This window comes from Homalodisca vitripennis, chromosome 7 (assembly GCF_021130785.1).
Source record: "Homalodisca vitripennis isolate AUS2020 chromosome 7, UT_GWSS_2.1, whole genome shotgun sequence".
NCBI classification, from domain to species: domain Eukaryota; kingdom Metazoa; phylum Arthropoda; class Insecta; order Hemiptera; family Cicadellidae; genus Homalodisca; species Homalodisca vitripennis.
The window spans coordinates 21,698,155-21,715,259 of NC_060213.1; the positions used below are offsets into that span (position 1 = coordinate 21,698,155).

Genomic DNA, 17,105 nt, shown 5'->3' on the forward strand with positions numbered 1-17,105 from the left:
GTTAGTTTATTAGTTTAGTTTATTTTTAACATTGACAATTCATATGTTTATCTTTAGCAATGCTGAAAATTATTAAAACCTATGTGAAGCTTATAATAAATAAAATAAAAAAAATAAAAAAAATTAGGTGTCTCTGTGTCAGAACGATGTACAGCAAATGTTTGTTTTGATCTTCTTCGTTGCAGACTTTCTTTGGATCTCTTCAGACGAACATGACTCCAGATTGCAGGAGTCCACTCTGAGACAGCGTCAGATATCACACTGCACTAAAATGAAGGTGAACTAGAGCTAAATTCATCATTCAAATTGAATCAACCCTTCCTACTATAATGTTTAACCTTATTATATTCTCGTGTAATGTATTACATTATGTATAGCTATAAATAAATAAACAATTACTACTGTGGAGTTTGCAGAGTTGTCAGTACTCTGCTGCTTCACACTCCTGCTGTACAATTACAGGCTTAGTACAATCACTTGGACATTCAATATTCACTAATATGAATCATTAATCAATGTAATGAATTAATTTTATTATGAGTAGCTTAAGATTTTCAATTATGCCTGTAATAGTTGACACAATAAACTTATCAAATAGTTTTCGTTAGGACGATGCTTCATCATAATACTCTCAAAGGACTACTTTGTCCTTCCTGGTTGGTTCTTGTGAACCACTGGGTTTATAACAGATGATTGTTATTGTGTTTCAGTAACTGGACCTTCACTACCATGTAAAATTCAACTCCTGAAATGTACATTTAAATCACTTTAAGTGTATAACAAAAACACTGAATACTGCACCAATAACACACAGCTACACTGAGGGAAGTTGGGTCTGGATAATAAAAAACCTGTTTTATAGAAAAAGTCATTAATATTTTCTTACATGTGCGAATACATTAATTGTTATATTACAAAGACTGGTAAATAACAATGACTAATACAATAATTGAAATATAATGTAGTTTACATGTAATAATACACTCATTGTAACTTAGCAAATACTAGTGTCTCCTTAATCACTAAATACAGGACTTGTCAACACGTGTTGCCGCTGGACTCTAACATACAAAACTGAATACTGGATGTGGTCCGATCTTTTATAACAAAACCACTAAACGTCACGCTACAGAACTGAAGTTAAGATTCTCTAAATCGGTTAAAAGTCACTAAGTAATTTCCACAGTTTGACTAGACTTGTTTCACTGGACAAATCCTCAGTAATAGCACCTGTGTATTCCCGTCACTGCACGTCGATGTACAGAGAACATTCAGAGTAACTTTCATCTTTGTGATGTTACTGAAGCATTTCATTATTTAATTTCAATGGTTAATGAAATAGACTCAGTGGTTGAAAAATGCTGGCTTAACCCTCAAACTGGCAGTCAATTTTACCTCAGATGGCGACCATTTTTGAGTGTTTTGTACCCATATTTTCAACATTTAGTAACAACTACATTTTTACTATAAATCTATATGTTTACTACATAATTCTTTTCAAGAAAATGTAGAGATAATTATGGTATAACAACATTATGCATAAACCATCTAAAACAATAATTACACTAAAATTTTGTTTTATTAAAAGTGGTGGGACTGCCCCTGGAAAAGTGTGATAATACTATGAATACTAGAATATGAGTAACCAATATATTCTTCATTTTATCTAGTTTCAGAAAATATATAATGTTATATGTACGATAATTTTCAAAAATTAACAAAACTTATCATTTTTACACTAAATATTTTCAAAATGTAGCACAGTTTAGCCTAAAACTAAGCTATAAAACAACATCCATAACCATACTCATGGTACATCACTAATTTTCAAAATGGCTAAATGAAGACAATCTTTCTGGCAAGTTTTATGACACCACTGTTGCCAAAACAGCAAACCAAATTTCATAATTGAAATAAGCAATTCTTTCTGTTTGAAATGGTATATACTGTTGATTTATGTACTATATGAACTGTCAAAACACGTATGTGTCAGATAAACATTGCCAGTTCTAGGGATAAATAGTCATTTCCATTAGTCCAGTTACTTACCTTCCCATGTACACATAATTCCTGCGAGAAGCCCAGTTCTTTGGGTCATGCAGACACAGAAACCATAGTTTCTTAGCATGGTGTACACTATTTATCATATTAAACAAATAAATGGAATAAGTTTAACTCTAACAAGAACTCATTTAGTGTTTTGTTTACTTCCTGAAATGAACAGCTGATTAAAAAATTAATATTTAATTTGTTGATAATGATTACAGTTGTCTGAAGTCATGTCCAGATATTTTTATTTTAAAGTTGGCAGCACTAAAATTAAAGACTAAGTGTTGGCAAAGTAAGGTATAATTGTTCATTTTAATCAGTTAAAAACTGTATTCAGTTGGATTTAAATGACCATTTCCGTTCTGAGGAGTTTCTTCTAGCAACAGAGAAACAGACCCTTCCAGATTTAAACAAAATTAAATAAGTTCATAGGGATGGTGAGATGAATCTTACTCATGTACACAGTGGTAATGTGATATGCAAAAGTATCATTCAAGCTAAAGAAGAAATGGGTGTCACTCAATAAAAATTGACGTTGGTGAAAAAGATCAAAGAAATAATTGTAACGACCATCGATTGACATTGAGCAAGGACACACAATGGTTCAAAAAATCTATTTTGTATGAAATCATTATAGAAATGTTTAGTTAAAAAAAATTAGTACTACATGGTTAACACAATCACTCACAGACCATAAAATTCATACAATTGCATCTTTACAGGAATTTATAAAATACAGTACTTAGAAAATGAACAATTGCTTGACACATCACCTTGACACATGGGTGGCTCACTAAACCCCAAAATGAGAAATCAATCAATGAAATGATGACATAAATTATCAAAATCAGGAAAATTAATTTAAATCATTGTTTTTACACAAAACATTATGGCCTCTGCCGATTTAGACAGTAGTGAATCATCTTATTGCATTTTTGGCCAGAGATAATGTACAGTGTTATCGAACTCTAAAAAAGTATTATACAGATTGATTCAAGCAAAAGGAGTTTTTTAAGAACTCACAAAGCGATTATTGAATTAATTCGGTTGGGATTTTATCAACTGCCAGACCTGGTGCCCTCAGACCTTCATCTCTTCATTTCTTTCCGAGGATGTTCATGGATGTGAGAAGCCTTTTTATTGTAAATGAGGCACAGAGTGCTGTCAAATTATCACCCAAAGAGGCAATGGGAATGGAAAACTCTTTTAAGGTATCAAAATACTCAATCTTTGGCTTACAAAATACATTGAGTATGAAGGCGACTACGTTAAACAAATTGTGTTTGTTGTTTAATTGTAAATTTTAATACATACCTTAATACGTATGGTATGAATGAGTACACTTTATTTCTGGACATGCCTTAGCTCTAACACTTGTGAATTGCAAGGAACCAGTGGCGTAGCAAAGGGGGGGGCCTTTTTTTGGGTGACACCCGCCCGGTCTCTCAACTTTAAGAAAAATTTACAAACATACAAATATAAATCGCTAGCACAAAAATTTCTTTTTCGGGAATTCCTCCACTAGCACTAGCTCAGCTCTATGTATCATTCGGGGATTCCCGCAAAAGAGCCTGACGCTGTCGTGGGGGATTCTCCGTCCCATACTCGCGATCTTTGACATTTCAGATGCAAGATTTCTCATTTGTTTCATGAAGTGTGTTGTGTTTTGGTTGGCGTGAATTGTTAAACATGTATTATTCTATAGTGATGGATAATACAAAGAAAAAATATATTACATCCATGACCTTTATCATATAAAATTTAATACTTTTTACTTTTGATGGGGTGACACCACCAACTTCCGCACCGGGTGCCACCCAAGGTAGCTACGCCACTGCAAGGAACCAAACAAATTAACACACCTTTTGTGCTTGGTCAGTAGAACATTATAATATATATAGACACTTGAATTCATCTCAGTAACATTTCGAGCGGAATTAATAAAGTATTTAAAATATAAATTTTATGCAAACTATAGTTTCATTCAGTAACTACTTTAATAATATAATGTTATTTAACACATATATTTCAATGTATTCAACAACAAATTACTTAATTGAAAAATAGCCAAATTAAACAAATTATAACCTGAGTTTTAGATAAATCATTTGAATATTCCTGGTTTAATTTACAAAACAGTTTTCATATCTTTTGCATATTAGCGTTAAGGTAAAAATCCAATAACATTTCCTCATGGTTTTAGAATGTTTGTGCTACTTGTAACAAATGGTGTAACAACTTTATATACCAATTGTTTTAATTGTGGCCTTGAATGAATATTGACTTATTAAAATTTGTTAAAACCAAAGTGTTTCAACAGATCAGGAAAGGCTATTTAATTGAATTGATCCAGTTTCTCATCTGATAAGTATTCAGCAATAAAATAACGTAATAATGTTGGTAAGGATCTTATAAACGATTTGTTCACTCAAGCTTAAGGCTAGCCTTGAGCAAATTCAAGTTGCGGTAAAAAAATCACTACACACACAACGAAAATACAAAAATGCACAGCTCTGGAAACATTAATTGACTACCTGACATGAAGCGATTACCACTTACATCTGGTAAGCCGTACAGCAATCGCACACAACACCCAAATATACGTGAGAACATTCAACATATCATAAAATAATCGTACTGTTTCAACAACAATTGAGTCCGATATGTGACTGTAACAACGTTAGATAGGAACATTTTCGTGCCGCGCGGATCGCCGACTAGCCGTTGTCCGTGGGCGAGAAGGAGCCGAGACCTTTCTTCTGGATGGCCACGGCCACGGCTTGCGCGAGGAAGTCAGTTTCTCCTGTGTACTTGTCTTGCGGTTCGGAGGTGGAGGGACAGTCCAAGTCAGAAGGGACAGGGGAGAGGGGGGTGGAGGGACGATGGTGGAAGGGAACGTTCGGCAAGACGGAAGAAGGGGAAAGGCTTGACGAGTGGGAGCAGATGCAGGGTTTCTGCAGCCCGTGGCTTTGTATCGCCATGAGCACGGCTTGGTTCTCGATTCCCTCTCGATTGTGGGTCGGGAACACGTCGAAGCTGATGAGCTCGTCCTCATTCTCGGGTGGTGGAGTGAAGCCCATGTCCTCCAACACACGGTTGATAGTGTTGTCGACGAATGCGCGAGCCATCTGTCGTGTCTGCCAGCGCACAACAGGACACTCGGCAACAGGTGCGGCCACCAACGATCTCTGGGTCGCCTGGGAGGAGTGGCTGCAACTGCGACCTGCAACATCAACTTCTGTTAGTTACAAATTGAAACAAACGTATGTTAACTAACTGTGCATGAACGAGGCTGCTGACAGAATACTGCCCTATTGTAATAGGACGTTTAAAATCCAAAAAGTTGATAATTGGAAATTTTATTTTATTGTTCTTTAAAAAGTACAGTTATTTTCTTAAACTCCAATCGTAGTACGCTCCAAATAAAAAAAAATAAATTGTCAGAAGGACCATGCCCTGCTACATGAATGGTCAATTGTGGGGGCACTGTATCACTCCATTCTGGCACACAATCTTCGGAATATCGTCTCCAATTGTCTGTTATAAGCAAGAGTGTTGCCTGATTGGATACTTAGACCTTAAGACTGCTTGTTTCATAAATCTAGCTACGCTTTGCCTGGATATTTTTATTTTCTTTTATAGCAGTTCACAGAACAAACTTAAAAATCATCAATATAATACCAGACGTATCAGCATTTTCAAATGATCAATCATAAACAATAATTTTCAAAAGACCAACCTACTCTGGAGCTGAACAATGGTACTTTTAGCCATATAAAAATAAAAACAAATTTGTTTTTAAATATTAATTTACTAAAATTTTAAATGAATATCTTACTAAAAGTACAGTTTTGATAAAATAATATTAAAATATTATTATACTGATAAATAGTATGGTTTTGAGTATTTAGTATGTGGGTAATCTTTCTATATATTCTACCATTCATGTACATATAATGTATATGCTTAATAAAATAATACTGATTGATTGAAGAACATGGGATGTTGCTCTAAACTGAAGTGGTAGTGCTATCTAAAATTCCAATTAACTTCAACTGTACTTTTATTTTTAATCCGTAGCGTAAGCTCTCTACCATAAGAAGCTTGCTCTTGTGGAGAGTTGAGGATGGGTTCCACCTACCACACCATACCTGAATAGACAATGCTTGTGATTGCTAAGAACAGTGCTCTATGTTTCTCAGAAGAACGGAGGGCGATAGGGGTGCGATCGCCCAGGAAGAGCAGAACTGCATCCTTCCACAGTGGCGGCAATTATGGGCAGAGGCTAACGGACTGTGTCTTCATTACAGACATCAAGCCATGGCTGAATCAGATGCAGGTTGAGAACAGGTTTCTCTGGTTCAATTCATCAGCAGAGAGACACAGGTAGGTACTTATCTATAAGACCAGCAAGTGTCTGTACACGTCCAGATCAGAGTACTGTCCTGGACAGGTTAACAACATTAGTACATGTACTTTACTTCTGAAAATATTCAATCACTGCAAAAATGTTTTGTTTGGACACACAAATGATCTGTCAAATAGGGCCAGTTCGTGAATAAGGAAGCACTGATCGTAACGTTTACTGAGTAATGGTACAGTACGACTGAAGGTTGAGAGGAAGTAGGTCAATAGTGTTTTACGCTGTCCAAGTACAGATCTTAAGGGCAGTGAACACGTGCAAGAAGTTTGACAGAATGTAACGGAAGACGCTCTGCCTTGAGACTGTTATAAATGTCAAAAAACTTCTAATGAGATGTCTCTATCATCTTTGTCATTCTTCCAAAAATGCATTTTTCAAAGGAAACAGCGTACGGGTTCCATGAACTATTCACATTATGCAAAAACAACTATCTCAGATAGAACTAGGCCTACAACACTCTCCCACTAAATTACTTTTGTATCACTATTTTGCACTTACTGTACAGTTTAATACTATTTAGACCCAAACTAATCACCTATACATTTGATACTGACTAGACACTTATTACAAAATAATTATTGTTTTATCAGAACTCGTTGAACACAATGTAAACGCAAACCAGTCTGTAATAAACAACAGAGCTGACGCGATGTTGCAACACAGCTGATTTATTTGGTTTCTATAAACAGGTGAATAAGAAGAAAAACATTTTCTGTGAAGACCAAAATAAAGAATGCAATTTCCTCTTTGTAGCAATATAAAATATCGCTGGAAGTATTTCAAACTGATAATGCTACATCGCATATACTTACACTCCGCACTAAACCGTGATGATCACATGAAACCACTGCAGATGCCTCATTTGTCAGCTGTGAAACTATGATAAAAAGATAACACACATCTTCGGTTATAACACCTGAAGGAATAGATGCCTGGTCCTGAAATATAATACTTCAGTTTTTGTAACATATGATCATAAATGTTATAAATCCTGTTCTGCTTTCTTAGTCAGTGTAGTAGGCTTTATGCAACAATACTGTGATAAATTAAATATATATGTTAAATCAATAATCGATTGTGAGTGTGCAGATTACCTCTGGAATGGCCCCAACGGTAACGCCCCTTGATCTGCCAAACGTAACGAGCTTTCTTCAGTGGTCTCTCTTCATCCATGGAGTCTGGAGACAAGCTCTGGCTGGTCGAGTCTTCCCCATCGTCTGTCATGTTATCTGGAGCACAAGGCCGGATTGCTTACATTACCACTAGCCAGGAAAATACTAACAATGTACTATTAATACTGTAAACGTCAGATCAAATCAGCACACAGTTTTATGTAACGGTAAGACAAACATAGACAGATTGAAAATTTAAATATTTTTAATCTGTAAAGGGTATTACTCTATCGAGGAATATTTGACAGGACTCGTCCTGGTTTAGAAATGCTGTAAATTCTATACTTATACGAAAAACCACAAGAGAGTGCAGTTGAGGGAGGAGCCTATTTTGCCCGTGACTTTGGAGCGGCCAACGAGAACTGAGCGACGTTGCCAAACTTGTTCCCCGCTGTAACCACAAGCCACGCGAGTCCAGCGTTGTTAAAATACTTAACCGTTACGCTCGAAAGAAATGTTAGAGCTGTCTTGAATTAATTAACTACGTATTACAAAATGTAATTTTACGGTCATTTATAAAAAAGTACATCTCTGTAGCTTATTTTCCATGTTGAGTTAAATGGATTGAAATAAATTATTGTATTATATATTACTCATATACGAAGATCGTGTGATTAAAATCTTTAGCCGAAATATAAATTAAAAAGAAAACATAAAAATACTGCAAAAAAATGTTAATTTCCCGTATTTAACAGTTAGATAATGCCATTATCACTGATATATAATAAGGCATTACATGTTTGCATAGTATAATCACGATATGTTAAATGGATTTTCAATTTGGTAAGAAAGTTATCAAATACATCTGAAATATATATTCTTTTGCATAAATATACTTATTCAGTACATAACGGTGGGAATTGTTGCCGCAACGGTTTTTTTTTTACGCACTTCGGTACTCATAAATTTATAACCATTAGAAAGCATTTTTCCTACCTGGCTATTAATAGTCTTGAATCTGTGCTATGTAAAATTGTTTTCACACGTGGGTGATTTAAATATTTAAACTGGCTATAGTTGAAAAAATCATACAGCACAAGTTTTTTTTATAATATGAATGCACTTTCTTATAAAATTCTAAAGTAACGGTTTTCTATAAAATCCAATGAAATTTGAACACAGTACATAAAAGATGATGTCAGACGAGTGAAAATGTGGAGGAAACGGGTGAAATACCTGTAAACAAAAGCCGCACCAGCCAGCAGTGGTGGGTAATACCAGACGGATGAGTCATACTGTTTCCAAGAAACACCCCCTTCCTCCTTCCGGTCTCCTGACCGTCAGTCAGTGCCTATTGTCGCTTAATCACTGGCGGTTGAAAATACTGCATTCTCTTCAATTCCAGTACGCGTATATTATTTTGTGCTGAATTTTTACTGTTGGTGAACGTTTTTCGTGTTTTTAAGTGTTTGTTTATTGGTAGCTATTATAAGTGTACCGATTATTTTCTGTGTAAATTGTAATATACTTGTTATTGTGATTCCTTATTTGGACAAAATAGAGTGTGGTTATGTTTGTTCAAGTGCACAGCCATCCGGAAGTAAGAGCGGTAAGTGAAAAAACCCTACATAGTGGAGAACGACGTATTATTTACAACGTTTACAACTTTTTCAAAAAACTGTCTTTGACAAATTTCCGTCATACAGTGTCCAATATAAGCAACATGTATATTAATTTTGTGTGTGTTTAGTAATCGTTTAAAATCACTGAAAAGATTGTTGTATCGTATGGAAATAAGCAAGTACTTTACTCTGACTAACTGACGGGACGATTTGTTTGTTTTAATCGATAGTTAGTTTGTAATAACATTAATAAACTATACAAGTAATTTAAATATAGCAAACTGTCAACGCATTTTAAATATTGTTTTTCAATTATACTGATAAGTTTTAAATGTTCAGTATCAGTGTTAGTTGTGACAGCGCAGCGGTTTATCAGCCACAATGCGCCAGCCGTGCCGCGCGGCAGCGGCAGTTGTGTGGCAACGTCGCGCAGGCCAGTCCATTCTATTGGTCGCCGCCAACTGCACTCTCTGGTGGTTCCTTGTATATATACAATAATAAACCTTTTGTATATTTTTTTTATTTCGTACAATGTACATTTCCATCTTCAGGTTCATTTTTAGGTTAAGGTAAATTCCTTTTCTAATCCTTTAATGGAATAAATTTTTATATACAGACAATAAAAGATCTATGCAATGTTTTGGTTTATGATCAATAAAGATTTGTGTTTGACCTGTAATGCATCCAGCGGTCATTACATTTTTAATATTTGGGAGTATGTGAAGCAGACTGAGTTCTGTATCAGTGTTGTCAACCAATATTGGCTAATTAATGGAACAATTAAGCTAACATAAATCATCTGTATCAATTACCTTAATACATTTTCAGTTTGTTAATATTTTAAACTTACCAAAAGAGACTTGGAAAATCTACTAAATGAAAATTGCAGTTTACACTAGAAAACTAAACTGTTTGGTTTTTTGGTTGGCACCATCTTAGATATGTAAAATAGCAATAATACTAAAATTGGAAAGACTTTGACTCATATAAACAAAGTTTTTGTTAATTTATCTTATGAAAATTTAAGTTTATATCGGACTGACACTATTGCCGCCGGCCATCTGCACGTAAGAACGATAACGTCCCCCTAGGTAGTAGCTACCACTTTTAAAAATAAAATTTAATCTCATCACGAATGCCTCCCATGGCCAATACTGTGAGCAGGAAAACACAACTTGACTAAGCATCAAGATATTGTAAATTCACCTAACTATAAATAACCTCCAGCTAGAATAAGACTTTTTTAAGCACAAACTACGATAAACTAATGAAAACAAAAACAGTATGAAACTATCTAGTATATTAAACGTAACTTCTACTATCTTGCAAGAAAAATTCTGGATCATTCCACTTCAGTTTAACCATACTATTTCACCCACTCCTCGGATTATTATGAAACGTGTATGTTTGTTCTATACAATACATAGAGATACGAGACGAGACACCACCAAATTTAAGATTTTAAATGTTTTTAGTTATGGCACTTTAATTTTAACGTTTTCCCATTTGATAATGCTAAACAAAACATGTCACCGAAAAGAAAATAACTTCTCATTTACTTACTTGGCACCCTATCTTAATTACATTTTCAAAGTTGATTTCTTTTAACAATAAGGAATTTGAAAAAATATACATCACTAGTACAAGTCAAACCTAACATTTTTTTGTCTCATTTTTGATTGTTTTTTTTTGTTTTAAAAAGCGAACACAGTTAACATTAAACCCAATATCTCAGAAAGGAAATGAAATAATAAAGAAATCTTTTTGTCTAAATTATCTGGGCTTTGTATGGCAATATGTTAATCACAAATGATATAAGGTTTCCTCTACTTACAAATCATCTGGCAACTTCCGATCACATAAAAATATATTTCTTGAATTCAAAACAACACACAACAAACTCATACTCTAACTCTGAATAAACACAATAAACAGTTAAAAAATGAATAGATTAATTTCGTAATATTTAACTGCTCATGTAATCCACACTCAAACGTGTACGTAATTTTCCAAACTAAATGTCAATATTAGAGTTAACACGCAGGTAGTTAAGTAGGGACACTATATTTATCCACAAGTCAGTGAAGGCTCTACATGAGACGGTTGTTGAGGCTGTACAAAACTGTTCTGACCACAGAACACTCAGATAAACTGATGTATTGTGTGCAGGTATTGCAAAAAAAAAAAAAAAAAAATAGATAACATGAACGAAAGCATAAGCTTACACAGATATAACCACAAAATTGCATTACCATTTCCAATATTAAACAACATAAGAGTTTTGTTCAGCAGGATACTTTAATAATATCAAAATTATGATTAGCAACTCCGGCTATTTCAGCTAGCAACTTCACTGATATCTGATTATTAGTCTGTACTAAGCGATATAAAATCCAGGTTTGCTTATAGTACTCTGCCCTAATATTAAAGAAAATTTTTGTACGTTTTTAAGGCTTTAAATAATGTTGACATAATCTTAAAGGTTCAAGCAATCTTAAAAAAATTCTTAGGCTAGTTAACACGAAACAAAGCATAAGCCTATTTAAAGACTAATTATTCAGATAATTCAGTGCTGTAAAACTTTCCTGAGACTTCCTTACCAGGTCATTTAATCCTAGGCCTACTAAAATGTTTTAGCAGGAGGGAAAGTAAGCAAGCAGTAACATTAAAGGGTAGGCATATGATTTACTATCATCATCAGGTCAAAAATGTACATTATAAGCCGATTTATATATGTATAAATACAGCCTGTAAAAGATGTAGCAATTTACAGTTAGTTGTAAAGTAAGACCTAAGTTATAGAATCATATAACATTTTAATTACTATGGCCAAATGGCCAAAGAAAAAATAAATACAATAATTTAATTGGAAAAATATCCACAGCATCTTCTGATAGATAAGCCTTAACTTATATTGTTATTGACGGGACCTTGCACAACAAAAATAAATATGGTAATTGTGAAAGTAACGGCCTGAGCGGCAAAATACGAGTTTTGCATTAATAACTTATTGGAATCGTCCTACTGAACAAAACAATATAAGGTTTCACGGGATGGAAATGAGAAATTACGAAGTTGTAGAACATAAAAATGTAACTACTTTTCATGCAATATTTCCATGTTGTATATACGTGTTGGGCGTCACGTGACCATGATGCAACCTTGTGATGAAGTCATCAGATGCGCCACCATCTTTGGAAATGTAAATGAATATTAATACTTAAATCAGCAGAATTTTGACCCAAATGAAGGATGTTTATGTTAATTTCGAGTTATACATTAACTAGTTATTATCAGGTTGAGACAAGTGGCTCTGACCGAAGGTGCTGCTGCTGGCCGCGCTGATGTCAAAGATGGAAAAACATCCCTCGAGATAGAACCTATCGTTAAAATATCTAATTCTAGAGGGGCTGATCCGAAATATAAATTGAAAAGTTATGTATAGAAATGTATGTAAAGTGTAAAAAACTTCATAAACCATGTAAAAACCCAATATTAATATATAAATGGACATTAATAGAGAACACTTACCATTAAAAGGAAATAATCGCGCTGCGGTCAAAATGTAAACTCTTAACATGTACCCAACAAAACATTCTGACACACACAATTCACTACGATTTGTCGAACTAGTGGCTAGTTGAACGATGACTGACAAGCACTCACTCGAACTACAGTACACGATATCTTGTGAAACACTGCAACAGCCCCGGAGCACTCAGAGAACAGATACACTATCAGTCCCAGCCGCAGATAACATGGTACACAGAATGACGTCGAGACACAAACAGAACATTAAAATATTGGTACTTTGGGATTATACCTGACCACACTAGTATGAAGAACACAAAAATAGAAATTTATAGAAACAAACATGATAGAACGAAAAAACAACTCTTCAATTACAAAATTACAAACTTACAAGCATTTCCAGGTATTGTGATCGTTATTGTTGTCGCTGTTATCTTTATCTTTCTCGAGAATCCTGATTACGACAGACCGCGCGGCATCACGTGATTTGCACGGTACATAATTGCCTTTCCATTACAATTCAATTTATATTTCTGATTAGCCCCTCTAGAATTTGATATTTTACTGATAGGTACTATCTCGAGGGATGTTTTTCTTTCGTCGACAATCAGCGCGGGGCAGCACCGAAGGTGCTGCCAAAGCCCGCGCTGATGGCCGGAGGCACTCGCATTTTGGGTGGCGGAATGTGATCAAGAATAAAAACAAGTTTTTAGTGTTTTTTTAATAAAGAGTTTAGTTTGGTAAATGTATGTTTTTGTTGAATTTTTGTGTTTGGAGAAATGTTAGAGGTAAAACACGGAAGTACAACAAAGCGATGCACCAGCTGAACGGGCGGCGAGACTCTGCAATCACGTTATCTACTAGGACGCTCGACTTTGACCTCTGTCTGAGGATGGGGAGGGGTTTGCGATAAGACAATTCCTGTTTTATATTGACGAAATATTGTTCTACGCTAATCTAGTAATCAGTAGAAAACGAAATGTGAAATAACGATTCATGTCTGGGTGTGGTCGGTATAATCCCAAAGTACCAAAAATATTAAAAGCATAACGTCCCACCCCCCCCCCCCCCCACCCCCCCCCCCCCCCACCCCCCCCCCCCCCCACCCCCCCCCCCCCCCACCCCCCCCCCCCCCCACCCCCCCCCCCCCCCAACAAACAACAATTTATTTGAGACTATAAATTTAAGTAATTACATAACTGCACAAAAGTTTATATTACTTGCTGTTATTAACGGTTTCCACCCAAATCTTTATTTTTAAGTAAATTTTAATAAAATATCAATAGTTAAATATATCATAATTACACTAAAATTTACGACTAAGAACTGAAAAGAGATACTAAAGATAAGATTATCTTTACTTTTTACATTTCTGAGCCAATTGCAACGAAAACGCGATATATATATATAAAGTAAGAGCAACAAGTTTTCTGCCCGTCCTCATGGGCCACAAGTATAGTAGTCATGGGCTCTGTGCGAGGATCTTGTCAATGTCGGGGTTGGCACAGTTACAAGCTTAGCAACACTGATTATATAAAAAAGTACTGCGTTCACAGACATGATTCGAACGTAACTTTTTGAGTCTATTACTAATTCTAGACTCAAAAGTCTGACGCCCCTACACTGCCCGGACATGAGCACTGATATGACTCGTGTCCGTGTATCACTTAGTTGTATGCAAAATTTGTGAAATGTACGATGACAAATATATGTTTGCTCAAGGTTAAAAATAAATACATTACGTAAAAAGATTCCAACAAATCTCATGTTTTCGTACAAAGTTGTTATTGCTATGAAACAGCCATTCTCAAGATACTAAATATGTTTATATACTAAAAAAAAAACTGTGGTAAAGAAAATAAAAGCAGCAGATATTTCTACACCCAAAAGTTTGATGAAAACCTACATTCTAATTTAATTGACAGAAGAACAAATGTCCTAACTTAAGCGTGAAAAGTATTAAAGTTGAAAGCAACAACCTTAACTTTATCATCTTTTCGGGCCTCCAGAACAAACATTCTTTGCAAATTCTAAAACACTCGTACCATGCACCAATATAAATCAACTGCTAATATGTATAAAATTTACTCTTTAGTTATGCATGTTCTGATAAACATTTTTATTAACTTTAAATAGAATAATAGCAATATCAGTTATCAAATCAACATGTTTGCAACATTTGTATGTTTTAAATATTTTAGGTGATCTGAATACTAGAAAAACTGTAATTTTAAATCTGTGATGGATTTCTCTGTCACCTGTATTGTAGTAATAAATAAGCCAATTTATTAATAACACAAAGTTTCAAAATCCTTAACGACTATTATTTTTTATGCGCAAATACGTCTAATATATTTTTTAGATTATGTTGGTTAACTAATTAAGTATAAAAATAAATTAAATCAGTTCGATTTTCGTTTTTACGACACATCAAAATTGATGCATATCTCGAGGTAGTTTATTTAGTATATTTATTGTTTTTTAATAAATTTTAAATAAATAATTTGAGTACTATTAAACAGTATGCTTAATATGATTCAGCCAATGTCATTCTTGTTATTTTTTTTTATTTTCAGAAATTTATTATTAAAATATACTAGTTTGTTAGCATTTTCGTATTGTTATTTCTTTTTCATAAATTTGTTACAAAATTATTTTACTTATTGTTTTAGCTGTTTGTGTGGAATTTTTCGTATGACTTTATATTACACCCATATTTATTGTAAATTATATTTTGTCGTTTGTTTAATTATGTATTACCTATTATTTTATAGTGTTTTGTTTATTAGCTGGGGAGAGGTACATAATATTTTGGATAAGCTGCTGCACGCTAGTCGCACTGTTTATTCTGTTAAAGTAGATTCTAAAAATCTGTATTTTTTATGTACTGCTAAGCCATCGCAACTGGTTAATATATTTTAATAAGGTGTATGTAATTTCACTGTAAACGTTTATTGAAAATTACCATCATTTCATCAAACAACATTTAGGCAAAATTTTACTTCCTTTCAAGCAATTTCAAAAAGGAGGGGGAGGAGTTTCCATGTTCCTTTTTTATAATTTATGTCCGAAACTACTGATTTCTTGCGTGATTGAACAATGGCAAATGTCGAGAATAATCCTGTTCTCCTCAAAATCCTTCTATTGTCAATTTCAAACTAGGAGTATCAAATTCTTAGTGAAGTAGTTTTATTAGTTTGCAAATTCGCCATCATGTCAGTTAGAACCTAAGTGCAACAAGTGCAGTTTCAGAGCTTAATCTCAGTAAGTACTGCTGTTTAGGCGTGACAGGTAAGACATACAGAGGGAGGACATATAAAGTCCGCGCTACAATGTTAGCCCTCTAGATGATTTACGCCCTTATAAAGTCACCTGTTGTCCACCATATGAGTTACCGTATTACATTGACCTTCCTTCTATGTGCGACACTGAACAACCTTCTATGTACGACATTTCTTTACATATTACACTCATTAAAGTGAAGATAATAATAAATATTGCGAGATACAATATATCTCAATGAACATAAATACCACTCATTGTTAAAATTAATGCCTACAGATGTGTTGCTTGATGTTTTTAGGTGGGATTAGTATTTTTACTACAGAAGCTGATGCTACTTTTTATTTTTATCACGTATTATGATCTTAGACTTGACTTGGTTGTAATGAATCTCTGTTTGAAATATATTCACTTATAACTACATAATGTTTCTTCTAAAACTATTGAACGGGTGCCATCTTTAAAACTTTATGAACCGTCAAAAGATTAGTTCTAATAAATTTACATGAAATTACTTAACTGTTTAATAAAAAGTGTAAATTTTGATTTTTGTTTTGAAATACCCCAGGATAACAATTATGCGCAAATGCTAATTGTCGCCATTTTGAATTTTGTATGGTTCCATACCAGGTAAAGAACTCGTTCAAGCAATTTAAAATACTGTCCTAGTACTTTTCATCGTGTAGACTCGCCAGAGGATTCATTAGTGCAACAGTGACTCGTTTCGTCCAGAAATATCCAATGCAAGTAACTTTAAATGGTTTATAAATTACAACAGGTTACAAAAGTTATTCCCACAACGTTACTGTATATTACTATACATTTTTACGGTCACTACCTGGAAATCTGTGAAGATACGTGAGTTCTAACACTAAAATTTATCTGAGAATTCTAAAACTCTCTCTTGTTATGCCCTACGATGCATGATGACTGAAATATACTCATTTATTGTCCAAATTTTATACGACCGCCATTTTGACAGATTATGGCATATAGAAAAATTGTAAGAATAAAACTTACTTTAAAAATATCTAACATTTTTTAAACATTATCATTTTGGTTTATATAACAAACTAGTCAAGTTAA

At 34.1% G+C, this 17,105-nt stretch overlaps 1 protein-coding gene across 3 annotated transcripts in view; it reads right to left on the reverse strand.

The window, feature by feature from the left end:
• Positions 1–854: 854 nt before the first annotated feature.
• LOC124366998 overlaps positions 855–17,105 on the reverse strand; it is a 413,006-nt gene continuing 396,755 nt past the window's right edge. The window contains exons 1-3 of one of the 3 annotated variants that reach the window (XM_046823654.1): positions 11,041–11,307; positions 7,567–7,701; positions 855–5,272 (exon numbers count right to left, since the gene is read on the reverse strand). In XM_046823654.1, coding sequence (XP_046679610.1) covers positions 4,767–5,272; positions 7,567–7,701; positions 11,041–11,047 — 648 coding nt within the window. In that variant the 5' untranslated portion in view covers positions 11,048–11,307 and the 3' untranslated portion in view covers positions 855–4,766. Of the gene's footprint in view, positions 5,273–7,566; positions 7,702–10,056; positions 10,557–11,040; positions 11,308–17,105 lie in introns of those variants that run through there. The other 2 variants (XM_046823656.1, XM_046823655.1) reach the window with 2 other exon arrangements.